Here is a 19,036-nt window from a genome sequence, read left to right as displayed (position 1 = left end):
GGGTAGATCACATAACTAATGAGGAGGTATTGAATAGAATTGGGGAGGAGTTTGTGGCACAACCTGACTAGAAGAAGGGATCGGTTGGTAGGACATGTTTTGAGACATCAAGGGATAACGAATTTAGTACTGGAGGGCAGCGAGGAGGGTAAAAACCGTAGAGGGAGACCAAGAGATGAATACACCAAGCAGATTCAGAAGGATGTAGGCTGCAGTAGGTACTGGGAGATGAAGAGGCATGCATAGGAGAGAGTAGCATGGTGATCTGCATCAAACCAGTCTCAGAACTGAAGACCACAATAACAACAACAACAATAATAATAATACTGTGTACGTGCCGCAGCAGTTTGTAAGTCATTAAGTGGTTGCTGTTGTGTTGTGCTGTCAATTAGTTCATTTATTTGTTGCGAGGTGAAAAATGAAGTAATTTCTGGTCCATTTACAGGAACCACCCGGAACTCGGAAAAAAGCATTTTCATTAGATACGTGATGCGTATGTCTCACATTTAGTCTCGTAAAAATACAATACAAGGTATATGTGTAGTGGATGGGTCATGTGAGGAACAAGATACTCATATTTTTTTCGTTCCGCAAGCTGGAACATCCAGCACATTGCGTCTCGTGCTAATGCGAGTATTAGAAAAAGAATAATGTAATAATGGGCAACTGATGAGCTAAAAATTTGTGCCCACCAGCCTACTATCTATATTAATCTGTCGAGGCGACAGCAGCGTCACCTGCCGAGGAATGACTGCTGGTCAGACACACGCAGGATGCACTGACAGGTAGCGTGCCGTCTGTGTGCACAATGTGGAAGGCGAGCGATCTGTCTGAGTTTGACCGAAGAAAAGTTGTGATAGCCAGGAGGCTCGGTAAGAGCATTTCTGAAACTGCAGGACTTGTTGGGTGTTCGAGGAGTGCTTTGGTATGTGTCTACAACACATGGTGAAACCGATTGAACCCACATCCAGATGTCGTCGTGTTGGGCGGCCACTCCTCGTAACAAGTGTCGGACGTCGTAGGCTGGGGTGCCTGATAAAACGGCAAAGGTGGCGAACTGTACAGGAAGTAACGTCAGACTACAAGTGTATCTGAACGCATAGACCACCATATACTTCTAACGATGGGCCTCGGAAGCCGAAGACCCATGCGTGTGTCAATGTTAACACGACGACATCAGCAACTGCGAGTCACTGGCACCGGCTGTTGTCGCAGCCGCAGAGCGTTGCACGGTCTGACGAATCCCGATAGCACCTGCGTCATGCCGACGAGAGGACGCCAATCCGTCATCTTCCAGGGGAACAGCTGCTCGAGACCTGTATTGTGGGACGGAGACAAACTGGCGGCGTCTCCCCGATGCATTGGGGAAGATTCACGCGGGCATACGCGGATGCACTGGAGATGCGCAAGGCACGATGACCGCGAAGGAGTATCACACACTGGTTGCAGACTACGCACACCCCATCACGATGGTAGCTTTTTCCGACGTAGATGGTATTTTTCAACGAAATATCTGTGATGTGCCGTCAGAACTCTTGCCCCCTCCCCCCTCCACCCTCCTTCCCACCCGGAATTTACGGGAATCAGGTGGCTTGCGAGTTAGGATGTAGCGCCAACCCCCTCCAAAACCTACGAAGGCCTCATTGCTTTCAAGGTCGAGCCAGAAGTGGACATACAGGCTACTAGGTAGGTAATCATAATATTCTGATTGATCAGTATATGTAATCAGTATTCCAGTCTTAGAAAATAGTGGCTGTAGTAATGAGCCATTACAAATAATTTATTTTGTTGATCCATATGTTTGTACCCGCCATAGTGGACGAGACTTGAGCGCAGGTGGGAGAGGGACAGTGGTGGCGCCTACCTGTACTCCTTGTAGCCGCGGGGCCTGCTGTTGTAGGAGAGCGGCTCCATGTCCTCGTCGTGGCGACCCTGGGCGCGCGGCGGGCCGTACGGCGGCGGCTGCTCGTCGCGCTCGTACGAGTTCTCGCGGCTGCTCTCGGGCGTCGCCATGCCGTGCGCCGCCGCACGGAACTGCGACGCCGACGAGTTGGCGTGCTGCCCGCCCACCGGGTAGTTGAGGTCGCTCGTGTAGTCGCTGTCTTCCGAGTAGCCGGCTGCGAAAACACCGAGGTGCCTGCGCTTAACACACCCTGTCGAGAGGGAGCGACGTTCTGAAATTCCTACTTTTATACACGACTGTCACAAACAGCCTGAAAAACTTATAAGGCTGTTTCATCTACATCTACATCTTCGTCGACACTCTGCAGATCATACTTAAGTGCTTGACAGAGGGTTCATCGAATCACCTTCACAATAATTCTTTATTATTCCATTCTCGAACAACGCGCGGAGAAAGAGAACACCTATATCTATCCGTGCGAGCTCTCATCTCCCTTATTATGATAATGATTTCTTATTATGTACGTCGCCATCAACATAATTTTCATTTCGAGGAGATAGCTGGCGATTTAAATTTTGCGAGAAGGTCTCGGCTCAACGGGAAACTTTAATGATGTCCTCCACAATGTCCGTGACACTCTCTCCCCTATTCCTCGATAACACAAAAACTGCTTCTCTTCTTTGAACTTTCGGGATGTACTCCGTTAATCCCACCTAGTAAAGATCTCACACAGCGCTGCAGTACTCCAAAACAAGACGCAAAAGCGTATTGTAGGCAGTCTCTTTACTGGATCTGCCGCATCTTGTGAGCATTCGGACAATAAATCGCAGTATTTGGTTCGCCTTCCCCACAACATTTCCTGTGTGTTCCATTAAATTTAACTTGCTCGTAATTGCAATTCCTAGGTATTTCACTGAATTTATGGCTTTAGATTTAACTGATTTTCGCGTAATCGAAGTTTAACGGATTCGTTTTAGCATCTTGTGGATAACATCACACCTTTCGTTATGTAGGGTCAACTGCCAATTTCGCACCACACAGATATCTGCCGACCGCCGTGGCCACGCAGTTCTAGGCGCTGCAGTCTGGAACCGCGAGACCGCTACGGTCGCAGTTTCGAATCCTGCCTGGGGCATTGATGTGTGTGATGTCCTTAGGTTACTTAGGTTTAAGTAGTTCTTAGTTCTAGGGGAGTGATGAGCTCAGATGTTAAGTCCCATAGTGTTCAGAGCCATTTGAACCACAGATATCTTCTCTAAATCGTTTTTCGATTTGTTTTGAACTTCTTATGACTACTAGACGATGAAAGATAGCATCATCTGCAAACAGCCTAAGACGGCTAGTAAGGTTGTCTCCTAAACAGTTTTCATAGATAGCACAAGGGCAATAACACTACCTTGGCGAAAGCCAGAAGTCACTTCCGTTTTACTCTATGACTTTCCGTCACTTACTACGAACTATGACCTCTGTGACAGGAAACTACCAATCCAATCGCATAACAGACGATATTCTGTAACCACACAACTTGATTACAAGCCGCTTCAGAGGTACAGTGTCTAAAACCTTCTTGGTATCTAAAAATACGGAATAAATTTGAAATCCTTTCTCAATAACACTGAGTGTGTGTCAGTAGACTGTTCTCTTCGATATAATTCATAATGTTGGAACACAGCACATGTTCCTAAATCCTGCTACACATCGACGTTAATGACATGGGCCTCTAAATTAGTTGATAACTCCTATTGCCTTTCTACAATATTAGTGTTACCTGCCTTGGGTACGGGTCTTTCGTCGATCGAGCAGTTGGTTCAAATGGCTCTGAGCACTATGGGACTTAACATCTGTGATCATCAGTCCCCTAGAACTTAGAACTACTTAAACCTAACTAACCTGCCCGAGGCAGGATTCGAAACTGCGATCGTAGCGGTCGCGCGGTTCCAGACTGTAGCACCTAGAACCGCTCGGCCATTCCGGCCGGCGCGAGCAGTTGCATATGTTTGTTAAGTACGGAGCTATTGCATCAGCATACTGTGATTGTGTTGAGAAATAATTGCTAAGAAGAAACTCAATACGTTTTCCCGTTTCTCACTTAATTATCACTGAAGTTAGCCATTAAGGCCGTTACGTGTGAAAATTCAAGCGGTCGCTCAGATACAGTTAGTGTCAGTTGCTCTCATAGCGCAGGACACTGCTCAGCCTTTGGCTTTGATTCGATCCCTAGTGCCGCCCCATGTCAAGTATTTGTGTCGCTGTGTTGCTCCGTGTAAGGGAGAACACGTCTGGCGACAACGTCTCTGGTCAGCCGCTTCAATCTGCTCTCAAACGGACTGAATGGCTAACTTCAACGCTGATTAACTCGGAAACCAGCAACGTTTCATATTTTTTCTACACAACTATTTCTCAGCACAATCTATCCTGAAGCACCTTTACAAGATTTTCAGATTGTTTATGTTCACACTGTACAGCTAGTGCAGTTTGAGAACGTATATTACTGCCCCAAGAACTACATTTGACAGCAAATGCATAAAACTATTGTATCTTGAATGACTGTCATTCCAATGCTTTTAGGTAGATTACTTAGATAGCCAAATGGTTAGCAAAATTCTTGAGTCTAAGCTAAGCATATATTTCTATATTTTTAATATGAATTTGAAAGCAACCATTTTGATTTAAGGATCGGAAATTATATTATTTTTACGTTTTATTCCAGGGTATTCAAGGGGGCATTCACAAGAAATACAGTTATTAATACACCAGTAATGTTAGTTTGTCACTAAAAATTAAAAATCTGTAATAGGAAACGTGAGATCGATGGAGAAAATTCTGTTGAAATGCAACAAAAATAATCAGAAACATATGCCAAATTAATGTATCTCAAAGTGGAGAAGGAAACAAACTTTTAAAAAAGAACATTTCTAGTCACTGCAATGCTAAATCCGCTATTTAGTAGAATCGAGGCGTCTGTTGTTAGAGATGCTTCATAATTTTGTGATGAAACTGAAGATTATACGGCCAGGTTCCAGTAGTTGGTGCGGACGCCTGTGCATTCGTCTGCGTTTGATACACCTGAAAACGTATTACCAAAAGCAGGTTTTCTGAAGGAAATATGAGTTGAGATGTAAGACAAAGGAAAGTGCACAGCTGGTCATTAAATTGGTGACCCCAAATGAAATCTTACTTTCGTCTGACGCAATATAACACGAAGATTACATGATCAAATTTATGAGTGATTTGTCGATATACACCGTGTGAAATTAAGTACAAAGAGCTGCCGCCTGTCAGAAACGATGGCTTTAACTCGGTCGAGCATTAAATCTAAGCTCGGGGGTCAAGTATGGCTAGGCATTCTATACTGCATTCACTTACGCCAGAGTTTATCATGTCATTGCGGCGGACGATTGTTGGGTAACAGTCCAACGCCATCTGACTCGAGATAGGTCAGCAGAGCATGGGCAGCGTGCGGTCTTGCGTTATCCTGTTGCAAGATGAAGTCACAGAGCCATCAACTTTAACACGTCAGAAATGTAGCGGTTACTGTCCGAATTACCGGCTATGCCAAGAGGAGGTAATCGCGTTGTATACTGAATGGAACCCCGTGCCACCACGTCACATGTTGGACCCTGATGGTGAAGGCAGATGTCACCAGGCAACGTTCGATACCCTCGGAGCCTCCACCGTCATACTATAAGCAGAACGAAGACTGGTCTGAAAAGACGGCGTGGTACCGCTACTGTGTCCAGCGCCGTCACTGGGCGTAGTCGAAACACCGATCGGCATGGAGTCATCGCACTGTCTATGTGGATACTTTTCTTGTTGCAGACAAATCGATTTTCTGATTCAGGGTGCTTTATCTCCCACGGGGAGATGCTTGATTAGCAATAATGAGACACAGGTAAAATAAAGAAGGATTCGTTATGACCACAATACAGAGGTTTAATGACAAAAGAAAAACTCTTCTCAATAAAAAATAATATAACTTCTCAGACACTAGCAGGCATACGCCTGGAATACACAGTGAATAATCGTAGTGGGACATGAAGACTGTTGTTGTTGTTGTTGTTGTTGTTGTGGACTTCAGTCCAGAGACTGGTTTGAAGCAGCTCTCCAGGCTACACTAACCAGTGCAAACCTCCAAGCTACTACTGCAACTTACATCCTTCTGAATTTGCTTAGCATTCTTCTGTAGCACCACATTTCGAAAGCTTCTATTCTCTTCTTGTCTATTTATCGTCCACGGTTCACTTAAGACTATGCCACTGATAATCCATAACGATGGAGGATGAGCGTACGACGTAGCTGACTGCCAGGCACGTCTCGGAATATCGCTGCAAGTCGCAGGCTCCGTTGCTGTATCTTCCCACCCTGATGGTCTGCTAAAAGCCGAGGTTTAAAGTGGCCGAGGTCTCCGGTGGACCGAACTTCTGACGTCTCGAATTACACTGCCCTATATATCCGGGGCACGGAGGAATTTGTGCCGATCCAGTTGCGCAAACGTGACACGATGGAAGTAATAGGTCCCTCGTGGAGCTTCCCCTGTGTGTCATCCTTGTTGAGATCGACACAGTCCGGAAAGGCAGCGCCTCCTACATATGCAGTCCCGTAACGTCTTATTGTCTGAGGGATTGAGGTCCTTTAAGGGGAGCGTCGTGTATATGGGACAAGGTGAATTACGTGTTCATACGATCCAGCACGACCGAGTGAATGGTAACTCTTTCCTCCTGATCGCTAGTTGCATGGTGCTGTCGAGATCCTGTATGGCGTTTAGTAAGGCCCTCTTGAAACCACTATATTCGTATAAAAGTTGCAGTATCCTGACGAAACTGAGCAACAACACCGCGAAATCACTAACTGGAATCTCGATAGGCGGATAAGGAATGCAAAAGATTTCTCTCCTACCTACTCAGGCGGTGACGCTGAAATCTTACGCGTTTGCATTTCCAGACATGCAGTAGCATCATGCCATTTCGGCGTTTGTCCCGTTGTGGTTTTGCGGTACTGCCGTAGTGGTCAGCAGTGTTTACAGTCAACGTTATTTATAAGTAAGACTTTTACCATTTTTCCTGAATTTGAGGGGGTCATTTGCATGTGATTACGAAAAATAGATATCAGTTTTGATACACTTTGATAAGGGTCACAGCAGCAACGATTCAAAGACTCGTATGCCTTTGGAAGCAGACTCTCACTAGAGAACACGCAGTGTTGGTTTTTACACAGTCACCAATACCGTGGCCCACTAAAAGACACATTGGCCGAACCTCGGCTGGACATTGCACACAAGCCTGAGTTGGTAGGTAATCTCACCCAATCTCCATAATGCTTAAGACATTTTTTTACCTCTGGTAAATCACACCCTCTATAAAATTATTGACCAGTACCACTATAAGAATAAGAGTAACACCGTCTCCCTTTCCCTCCTTTCAACCCTTCAGTCCTCACCCAGGTCATTCCATTAATACTGTTATGACATCGTGTAACCTCTGGTCCCTAAAACCAACGCTGTCAATATCCTGGCAGTAATAACAGGAGGAAACAACTGTTGATTCCGTGTTTCTGACTTTCAACCCACCATATAGAACCATCCCTTGAAAATTAGTAAAACACTAAAAAGTCAGTGAATTAAATTGAATAATTCAGATCAACTCTCCAACAAAAATCTGATATTAGCCTCGAACTGGTCATGGCGACTACACTCGTCCTCCATTATTTAGACCTCCAACCTAACCTTGCATTTTCAAATGTTGCTTCGTATACCGCACCCTACAAGTATCACTTCATAGAAGTCGTTGAACATCAAAGTCTGCACTTCCCACTGTCCGTGTATATGCCCCCCTAATGTACGCACCCCGTGCCGTTTGGGTTCTGATCCCTCCTAAATTCCTAGAATGGGTCTGGGCTGGGTCGTCGCCACGACAGTGTCACCACACGCACCCTCATCTCTTCCGCACACTACCACGTCCGGTCGCAAGCTCACTTTAACGATCGCCGACTTAGCGACTGAAGATCGATACTTAGATTAAACATCTTTTTTATTATTTTTACAAAATGAGGCTGGGTTTTTCGCCTATTCATCTCTCACTACAGGCCAAATATCCATCCGATTCCAACTTCCTGTTCCATATTTACACAAGATCGACACAATTCTGAAGACACCAATATTATTTAACCACCCACATACTCACTCATCCGATTATCGCACCTTTCTGGTCGGCGAAATCACCTGATCTTAACCGCACAGAAAATGTCTGGATCATTGAACAGTGAGTGCAACGTAGCAATTAATATCCCTACAGTTTTGTAGCTCTACGGAATCTAAGCACCAATGAGTGGCTTCTGCTGAATACTGCATACCTGGCAACGCTTGTGGACTATTTTTCTCGCGGAACTGAGACCATTTTTAAGAGACCTTGATACATGTTATTACCATGATGTCTCCTGGGGGCGGGGGTTGATTAATTTTATTAATAATATATAACATTATAGAATATTGAAAACATTTAAATATTGGTTAGTAGATCTACGGGGGGGGGGGGGGGGGGGGAGGAATTTTGCCATACACCATGTACCGGGTGATCAAAAAGTCAGTATAAATTTGAAAACTTAATAAACCACGGAATAATGTTGATAGGTAAAAATGGACACACATGCTTGGAATGACATGGGGTTTTATTACAACCAAAAACAAAACAAAGTTCAAAAAAATGTCCGACAGATGGCACTGGACTGCAAAACGTCAGTGACTGGGCATGACAATAGGAGCTGTAATAGAGAGAATCAGATGATCCAGCAGTCGCAGCATGTTAACGTTACCTGAAAAGGCGCTTTTAGTGAAGCTGTATTATCAGAATGGGGAATGTGCTAGTTCAATGTTACGATCCTATCGCCATAGGAAGGGGATTCGAACGGGAAATGTCCTTTGACATATGCAGCTGTGGCGAGAATGATTTCGAAGTTCGAAGCCACGGGTTGTTTAGACGATTGACCGCGTAGTGGCCGACCGAGCACAAGGCGTAATGCTGCTGAGACAGTTCAGGAAGGAATGGAGACTACAGCGGGTTCGTCTATGCACGGGGAAGTCAGCTCTCGTGCAGTCGCACGTCGCACAGGTATTCCATACGCTACTGTTTGGTTGGCACTTAGACGTACCCTCCGATGCTATCCGTACAAAATCCATCGGCATCATGAGCTGTTACCTGGCAATTTAGTGAAGTGGAGGGCATATGCGGTGTGGGCGTTTCAAAAGATAGCGGAAGATGACGATTGGTTGTTGTGGATCTACGAAGCTCATTTCACGCTCCGAGGGTCTGTCAACGCCCACAACTGCAGAATTGGGGCCTCCGAAAATCCTAGAACTGTCGTGGAAACTCCATTGCACGACGAGAAAGTCACGGTATGGGTTGGATTTACCACATCTACCGTTATCGGGGCTTTTTTCTTCGAGGAAATGTGTGATTCTGGTTTTGTAACTGCTACCGTTACGGAATCGTATCATCCCCAGCCTGGCTGATAAACACCTGCTGGAACGTACTATGTTTAAGCAAGATGACGCTCAACCCCATATTGCTAAACCCGTGAAAGATCTCTTGCGCTCGTCGTTTGGTGATGATCGTGTGCTCAGCCGCAAGTTTCGTCATGCTTGGCCTCCAAGATCCCCAGACCTCAGTCCGTGCGGTTATTGGCTTTGGGGTTACCTGAAGTAGCAAGTGTATCGTGATCGACCGACATCTCTAGGGATGCTGAAAGACAACATCCGACGCCAATGCCTCACCATAACTCCGGACATGCTTTACAGTGCTGTTCACAACATTATTCCTCGACTACCCCTATTGTTGAGGAATGATGGTGGACATAATGATCATTTCCTGTAAAGATCATCATCTTTGCTTTGTCTTACTTTGGTATGCTAATTATTGCTATTCTGATCAGATGAAGCGCCATTTGTCGGACATTTTTGAACTTTTGTATTTTTTTGGTTCTAATAAAACCCCATGTCATTCCAAGCATGTGTGTCAATTTGTACCTCTCTATCTACATTATTCCATGATTTACTCAGTTTTCAAATTTATAGTGACTTTTTGATCACCCGGCACTTGTTCGTGGCCTCAAGCATTCCATTGAACAAAACAGTGTTTACCATTTATTTGAATTTTGTCCTACATTCTACCTGAAAGCAACCGTACAATGTAAATTTAACTTGCGGACTCCACAGCAGCCGATGAGGGAATGAACATAACTAAATGCTTGTTAGTGTCGTTCTCGTGCAGGGTTAGCGAGGTTAATGAGCACAGAAGACCGAATGATGTGCTGGTACGCGCAGTGATGGAAAATTTAAAGAAATAAGCTGATTCCAAATTGGCATTTATTCAGGAAAAGGAACGTACTCTTCAAAGTCAGTAAACACATAAAAACCCAACACTACGGTTCCGTGAATGGAAACTGTTGTTATTATATTATCATCGTTCAACGAGGATTAGGTTAAACAACGCACACAACATGAACGCTCATGTGCTCACACACAAAGCTTCAAAAAATCACAGAATAACCGAAGGTAGAATTCACAATTCCCTAGTAAAGCTTGAGTCGTCAAAACTGGCTTGTGGCTCAAAACGAAAAGAGGCACGAAACTTGATAGAGGCCACGATGTGTGGTGTATATCGTGACTGGATAAAGAACAAAATCAGACCCATCAGAATACAGTTAAGTTATCTCTCGCAAGAACCTCACTGTGATTCTGATAATCGATTTTAAAAATTATAGGGAATTTCTAATATGAAAAAATACACTAACTCCCATCTAAAAGAACCTTCCAACTGCTCGAAGTTGTGACACGTCACATTAACCAGATCCCAGAACAGTGACTGACAAATTCTGCACAAAACCCGACATGGCTCGCCTCTGTGGGAAGCAAGAGAAAGAAACTTGGAGGGGGCAAACTGACCTGTCGACGAGGCGAGTTTTTCATTGGTACCAGACGTCTGCCTTAATCGGAAGATAGAAGAAACGAAGCCTGCCTCCATACCTCAAAATTTTCCTTCGATTCAGCGTCTAAAAATTGAACAAGTGCTTGTCTTGCACTTGTGTCTAAGGGATCTAACCGCGAGGCTGTGCTTTGAAAAATACCAGGCAGACATACGGTGTGCCAAATTGATGGCCAAAGCAAGCTTAGAAAAATAAAAACAACGGCCGTTCTCAAACTCTGCTGCAGACATGAGCCAAGGAAGCTCACCTCAATTGGCCAATGAGCATGTGTTTGCAATGTCTCCCACATTCATACAGTCTAATAATGTGCCATGTTTAGGAAAGGTGGTTGAAAAATGGACACAAAAATCAGTCAGTAGGGTTCCGAGACTGAGCTTTCCCCCTTGCATAATAGAAATATGAGAAAAAGCAAGTAGAGAAAACACACTCTGCAGAACTTGACGAATAATATGAAAGGTTGATTGAATACCGCATTTCAGTACAAAGGTTTACTGATAATCGCTCTTCCCAAGTCGGCGGCATGAAGTACCCCTTCTCACGACGCAGCGGCTTGCATGGTATGGATTGAGACGTGCACTACACATATCCTAGAGAGAGGTGCGGGGCCAGTGCCCGCGGGTGCGTACTTACAGTGGCCGAAGTACTGCAGCTGCCTTCGGGCCTGCTCGGCGCGCGCCTCCTGGTCCATGATGTTGTTCAGCATCTCCAGCTTCCGCTGCAGGTCGGCGCCCTCCGTGTTCTCCGGGTCTGCGCGAGGCACAAAAAGCAACTGTCAGTCCACAGGAAGGACGCACGCACGGTAGGCCGCCCCCACACTGCGTGGCCAACTACAGACTACTGCTCTACTTTGTTCATCGTAAGTGCGTGCGAATATGACGTGCATCGACGCACTTTTAGCGATTGGTCGTCTGGTGCAGTGCACCTACATCACATGTTGTGTCATTCTTACGTGTCAGTTGTTTCGTTGATATTCTAGCGTGACTGACACATCAAGGCACGCTAAACCGTTGAAAGTCTTCACTGGTTTGTGCAGTCAGAGGGTTAAATATTTAAAAGCACCGAGAAACAGAATGTTCCATTATGGCTAATGTATCCAAGATATTATTGAGAAAGGAAATCCGTCGCAACAGATACGACAGATTTCAGTGAGTTTGGCGGAGAGCATGTGTAGAATGTAACAACTCAGGTGAAATGTCTACTCAAAAAATTTCGGAAATATGCTTTTACAGTACACTTACGACAAAGAGCTGAAATTATTACGTTTGCACCAGGTTTTCACGCACCTCGTTTTTTCTTGCAACATTACATTTCCGCTTGATCGCTTTTGTACCGTTTGATGGAATTTTACCGTATGTTGTTTCATTGTCCTTGCATATTGTACAATTTGTAATCTGATGTTATACCTTTCATCTGCTGCTCACAGTTTTCACTAATCACATATACAGCGACTTAGACGTTACATCGCTCGGCTGTTACGATACAAACGCTGCTGCTGCAGCCTAATCCTCGCAAGAAGGGACTGCCAGCGGTGGGCAGGACAGCTTTCTGCAGACTTTTTAGTCTTTTAGTCTTCTAATGGTTCAGGTGACTCTAAGCACTATGGGACTTAACATCTGAGGTCATCTGTCCCCTAGACATAGAACTACTTTAACCGAAGGACATCACACACATTCACGCCCGAGGCAGGATTCGAACCTGCGACCGTAGCAGCAGCGCGGTTCCGGACTGAATCGCTTAGAACCGCTGTGTCACACTGGCCAGATTAGTCTTCTAATACCACAACAATAGTACCTTACGTCGCAATATCAACAGAAAACTTGCCGCACGGTGCAGAGGATAATGTTTTTGAGTAGTACCGCAAAGTTTGTTTCATGGTGATAATCTCAATTTTTTTCAGATGTGACGGTCCCCTCAGCCTGCTGAGGTTAACTGAACAGCTACGTTATGCTGTAAGGCTTGCAGAAGGCTAGGTGACACACAACGTTTTTTTATTAGCAAGAAGCATGAAAAGTATCAGCTGTTACTTTTTAGGGTTAGACAAAAAAATCCCTGTCGTATTACGACTACTTATTGGCAACAGTCCGAACAACTTCTATAGGATTTAGGGCACAATGATATGGCGGTAGTATGAAGGAAAACATTTTCATGCAAAATTTTGTCAGTGGACTACAGAGGACAGGAGAAAGTCGGAGCTCCTTAATTAACGCCAAATGTTTGCTTTACCTTGTCTCTACGTATTTTTAATTTTATTTTCTCTGTTTTTAAATGATAGTCCGAAATATTCCTGCTATAGTTCTAAAGAGGAAGTGAACATGAAACGAAGTTTCGCATTCACAGCCACGAAACATCGCATGACATTTGAGTTTCACAATACTCCTCACACAGTCTCACACGGCAACAGCTATTCACAATATACTGTGTATGCATCCACGGTTCACCTGAATAAACCAATATTCACTGAAATTCTGATGCTTGTTTTCTTGATCTTACAAAAATTAAAAGTGTTGTGCTCTTTTTACTATTATGTTTTCTCTTCTGCACACAATGACTCGCTCATTCTGACACTTTTTAAAATGAAGATTTTCTCAGAATTTCATTGCTAACGTTGAAGTGCAATTCTGTGCAACAAAAGCTGTGAAGTTTTTGCAAAAATGGTAGTTCTTTATACTGTTCATAATATTTCAGATATTTCGGTCTAATAACACATTTATTCCAATCGTCAACGAAACATTTATTGTGTGTATTTTTCTTATTCTGATTTGAGGTAATTATGCTCCTCTCGGCACTGTGTTCCACATTTCGTAACTTGCACACCGCCGAATCACTTAATTTTTGCTTGTGGCCATCTCAGTCGCTTATCACACCCTCCGCTTGCACTGCTCTCACTGTCCGTAAAATTAATGTCAACATAAATCTGTCACGGCTTCCCTCAATCTGTTTTCCATAAACACTTGTCGCGCAGGCACTGTAAGGTAACAACTGGCGCTGCCGGCCGTAGTGGCCGAGTTGTTCTAGGCGCTTCAGTCCGGGACCGCGCGACTGCTAAGGTCGCTGGTCCGAATTCTGCCCCGGGCATGGATGTGTGTCATGTCCTTAGGTTGGTTAGGTTCAAGTAGTTCTATGTTCTAGGGGACTGATGACCTCAGATGTTAAGTCCCATAGTGCTCAGAGCCTCTTGAACCATTTTTTGAACTGGCGCTACTTCTAACCGGGACGTGACTATACCTAGTGACGAGGCAAAGTTAATTCTGTCTGCGACCGGGTAATCGCTTCGCCTTGCGAAGTAACGTACACAGAAGAACCTCGGTAATCCGACTCCCCGATTAGTCCGACCTTCCCGTACCCGATGTTTGCTTATGTATGATGGCCGTTAATACACGCCGCTGGATCAGTAGGCAGCTGACCGTTCTGTGTGCCATAGTTCGACCAGTTTCAGTATGAAACAACTTTTTACTCACTCGATCAATAAGTGTTAATATACAAGCAGTTAGTTTAGAAATTAGTGACAGTGTTCTTCTTATCTTTTAAAGTGTGTAAAGCGAAAATATGGCACCAAACAAACGTGAACATGTGTTGTTATTTTTACAGTCGGACATTGCGCCCAGTGAAATGAGCGGATCTGTACAGCTGACGCCGACTGCGCAACAGAAACGGAATTAATTGATGACCAATTCATTCACACTTTAACTCGAAAAACCGATGAGAACGAGAAAGACGACGACAGTGAAGACAATGGATATACCGCTCGAGTATTAACAAATGCTAAAAATGCACTCGTTCGTATACCCCAATATACATTTTGTGCATTAGGAAATGGCGGAACATTGCTGCAAAAGCAAGGTTGTCACATACTAAACGAAAGGACATTACAAACGTTTTACGTCCTGCTTAGGAACGGAACATTTTACTCATGTCTTAAACAGTTAAGCGCATATCAATTGCACGTCAGTGCAGTACTTAAATAAGGTACGTACAGTAACACAGTAACAATATCGTACCGTTCGGTACAGGTGTATTTTCTGGTACAGGCACTGGTGCACATTACACTTTCGTCTAAGTTTCTTTATTGTGTCAACGTGTTCTTTTTGTTTTGTTATTGTTTTAACCTGCAGCGTTATTTCAGACAGTATTTTCAGCTGAAAATTAAAGTTGTACTCTACTGCAGTGTGATATTACGGGACAATAAATGCATTCCTCTGATAATCTAACCTTTAATTCGTTTCGAACATACTTCAAGTCCTGTAGAGCACTGCTTAGCGAGGTTCTACTGTAGTGCAATGTTTACTTGTGCGTTAAACTTACGATGAACAGAGTACAATCTGCGCACTTACCTGCTAGGTACCAACAGTATCGCTGAGACGATGATACTGGAATAGTTCTGACACCCAAGTGGCTATAAGGAAACACACCACACGGCAACTGAAAACATTCATCCTGAAATGAAAATCCTAATCATTTCGTGATACTTCCTGACGTCGATATCAACGGCCAAAAATGTACGAGAAATGCACACGTTTCATCGTTTCACGTGTGACCCAGCTGGAATGCATTCTGTGAAACTTTTTCCTTTCTTTCTTTCCTTGCAATAATTCTCCTCACCAACATGTGAAATCTGTGGAACATCTTTAACACCCTCGTAGTAATAACAAACTGCGGCAGATACAGTGAAAAACAAGGAGGGAACAAACTGCACTTCGGTAGCCTGTTTCCTTTTGCGCAAAAGATCAGAATTACCGGTACACCTTCAACAAGGTACTGTGATTACACTTCTCTCAACAAAAGCTTCTTGCTGCATAAAGGTTTCCCGATAGCTACAAAATTACGATGAGAGTAAATAGTCACTCGTATGCATCAGCCTAGTAATACTTCCATATACCTAAAAAACTGAACTAATATTAGTTTCTCCCGCACCGTATTGCTTCGGGCAATACGTGTCTCTTACGTATTACTTTTTTAAATATTTTATGTTGTTTTCTGTTTTAAGCGCTCAGCCCATTCTTAGTTTCACAATAGGATGTTTTCACAGTATTACTATCTTCAGTGTGAGAAGAAATTATGTATATTTCAAATTATATTAGCCAAGGACTGTCGATAATAGAATACGCGAGTACCACATTGGTACAAATGTGTTTGAATGTCGTCGATGCAGAGAACTGTAAAATGGCGATATCATCTATCATGGAAGACCAACTGTCTTAGAACATCAGGTTTCTGACTTTTTAAGATACATATGTCACGAAATGGAAATCATTAACCACATGCTTAAATTCTGACTTATGGTCCCTTAATGAGACTGCAGACACGTATTATGGGAATTCTTTGCAGTGCCATACCGAGTCAAGCTGTTTACTATCAGGCTTTTAGCATAAATTCTGTTTCGCACAGAAATGGATTGTTAATGGCCTAAGAGCAGATAAATGTTAAGACGCGTATTTTAAGAGATAGTGTATATTTATAATCCGTCTGTACTAACAGTTCCAGTCTTCAAATGAATCAGCTACCATCCAAGGTGAATCTACTTTTGATGAGCTTTTTGAAGCTCCTGTCTGATGTGTTACCATACCTAAATTTACCTCATCGTTGGCTATACCGGACTTTTCTTTCAGAGAATTTAACTGAGATAGTAATTTAAAACGGAAACGATATTTATACGTAGCACAAACAAGCACGACAAGAAAACAATGAAAAAACAAACGTTGGGAACTTGGAGAACTTCAATTAAAGAATTACGTTAATCCTTTCTATGGAAACAAAACTAAGGAGTAAAAATGTTTTCTCCAAAAACATATTTGTACAAAATTTTATTTTTGCTACGATAATTTAATAGACGAAATTGAAGACCATTACAGTGCATAAATGCATAAAATACATGCTGAAAAAAAAGAAAGATGTGCTCTAGTGATTCTAAGAAGAAAGAAATATTATTTCGTAGGTTCCGCAAGAAAGGGTAGACTTTGAATCACTTTGTCTGCTGCTGCAATACTACTATGTTCTTTACCACTTCATTTTTCATTTGTAAAGATTAGTTTCTCTCAGGAAAAGGAATACCTTGGTAATATATCAGGTAACTTTCTGACATCGCTTTCTGACTGCTGCTACTGTCCTCGCCTTTCCAATGTCAACCCTGTCGTACCCAGTGGTACTTAGGTACACAGGCTATCCTACAATTTTGAATTGTATTATTTTAAATGATTAATGTATCATCGCCTCAGAGAAATAACTGTGGCATCTGCGATGAAAAGAAGAACAGTACCTCGAATGAAACAGTTACAGAAGTAATCACTTTTAACAATAGGCCAACCAAGCTGCCACGCTTCACAATAGATTAAGTGGAAGATTGTAAAACCACCGAAATACGTTGAAATAAAATTATGCGTGATATTAACATAAGCTTTTTAGTTTCCATAATAACTAATATTCGCTTTATGTACTCGAATAACGGTACCAAAGCACACTCTTACTTAACTGCCCTTACATTACATTATATATCCAACAAATCCAGTAAAAATGATGGCGTCTTACTAACAGGTGGCACATTAGATGGATTCCATCATCTGTTGCTTCCCGTTTGCTTTATGGAACGTAAATAGTCAGCGGCTGGTGACAGTGTTATATCTCATAATCTAATGGCTGTGTTTAATGATTTTGTCCCATTATCAAATAGGAGAAGTTTAACATACTATATCAGAGACAATATTTTGTGGACCACACATATACTCAGCATTAACGTGCTCTTACTTAGTCATGTACGGCGACATTTAAATGACAATGCTTATCTTCGTATGACCTTAAGTCACGGAGGTGTTTCGTGTTTTCTGTACTGCATTAGTCCCAGATCAATCTACTTTAGAATTTCAGTAAAGGTTACAACGAAAGAGAGTAAAGCTCGAAATTTTACAATTACGATGTGAAGCAACCTACGAAGAGGAATGTTTTCTTAATAACTACATCAAGTTCCTAGAGTCGCGTTATCACCTCAAATGGAGTATATTTCATGTATCTGTCACCAAGTAACTGTAGGCGAGTTTTCACTTCGTTTTCTCAATATATAAACAGTTAATATTATGTCCTAACATGTATTAGGGTTCAAATAAGACATAAAGAAATCACCATTTGGTTTACAGAGAAGATTGCGGATAAAGAAAGCACCAATGTGCCAATTCTCGGGCTTAATACTTTCCAACATTTCGTCAAAGAATATGATGCATCTAGCAGAATTTCATAGTTAATCAGCGTCTCTTTTTCTGCTGAAACCCAATAAATTTTCACTCCTGTTCAAAAGAGATAAACTCATCATGCTGCCAAGGCGGTCCCACCCCCTACTCAACTACAAACAAATCAACATTCGAAAAGAGCACGAAGTACGTAATCTTCCGAACAGTAACAAGAATCAATAAACTTTTGGCTCACATTTTCTCCTTTGCTCATTGTGTGTGCAAACAGTACTTTATTGCAGGTTCAAAATACCCGTAAGTGAAGAAGAAAGTCGTGATGTGGCTAACGTGGAACCACCTCTCTCCTAATCACGATCCCTCACAGGTTAGCTTTAAGTCAAAGGTTGACCGTACATAATCCTAGTGTCCGCTCTCTCTTGAGGCAGACTTCCTGCAGAATGTCACTGAGACACTACACGATTACATCTTTCAAGATAAATGTGTTGCTCCAACAGCTACTATCTTCGTTTGAAGATTATTGCTAGTGCGGTAGAAGAGAGACAATAATCTGTAGATAGAAATAGAAAAGACAAATAGATAAGAAGTCACCTGCGTCAGAAAGATTTGCAATTACGTGAAAGCTGAGCAGCGGTGCGAGTGTGGGAGCAGGGGTTTCCTCGGGCAAATCTCTCGTTGACGATGGCGTTTCAGCAGCTGCACAGTCCAAGTCTATCACAATCGCGCAGCCGAGTCGACTTAAAGACTTGATACGTGCCGTACAATTTATTCGTCGTATCGAACGTGTGAGAAGGTTTGTAAAAAGCATGATAATGAAATTCGTTAATATTTCGGGAAAGGCGTACAATCCGGCATTAACAAACACTAGGTACCTGTTGTTTACTGATATCCGTATTAACCTCAGCGGCAACGACAAATTTTCTGAGGTTGGCCAGAGACATTTCTGAGTGGTACAGCTGACCTGGTTCAAATGGCTCTAAATACT

At 43.0% G+C, this 19,036-nt stretch overlaps 1 protein-coding gene across 1 annotated transcript in view; it reads right to left on the bottom strand.

The window, feature by feature from the left end:
* The window catches only part of LOC126305261 (phorbol ester/diacylglycerol-binding protein unc-13-like), a 641,582-nt gene that overhangs the window by 45,636 nt on the left and 576,910 nt on the right, over positions 1-19,036 (bottom strand). Inside the window, exons 6-7 of the mRNA XM_049992031.1 lie at positions 11,510-11,626; positions 1,865-2,117 (exon numbers count right to left, since the gene is read on the bottom strand). Of these exons, the coding sequence (XP_049847988.1) occupies positions 1,865-2,117; positions 11,510-11,626 (370 nt within the window). The remainder of the gene's footprint in view (positions 1-1,864; positions 2,118-11,509; positions 11,627-19,036) is intronic.

This window comes from Schistocerca gregaria, unplaced genomic scaffold (assembly GCF_023897955.1).
Source record: "Schistocerca gregaria isolate iqSchGreg1 unplaced genomic scaffold, iqSchGreg1.2 ptg000304l, whole genome shotgun sequence".
NCBI classification, from domain to species: Eukaryota; Metazoa; Arthropoda; class Insecta; order Orthoptera; family Acrididae; genus Schistocerca; species Schistocerca gregaria.
Note: the sequence above shows the minus strand (reverse complement) of the source record. Positions and strands in the feature narration are given on the sequence as shown.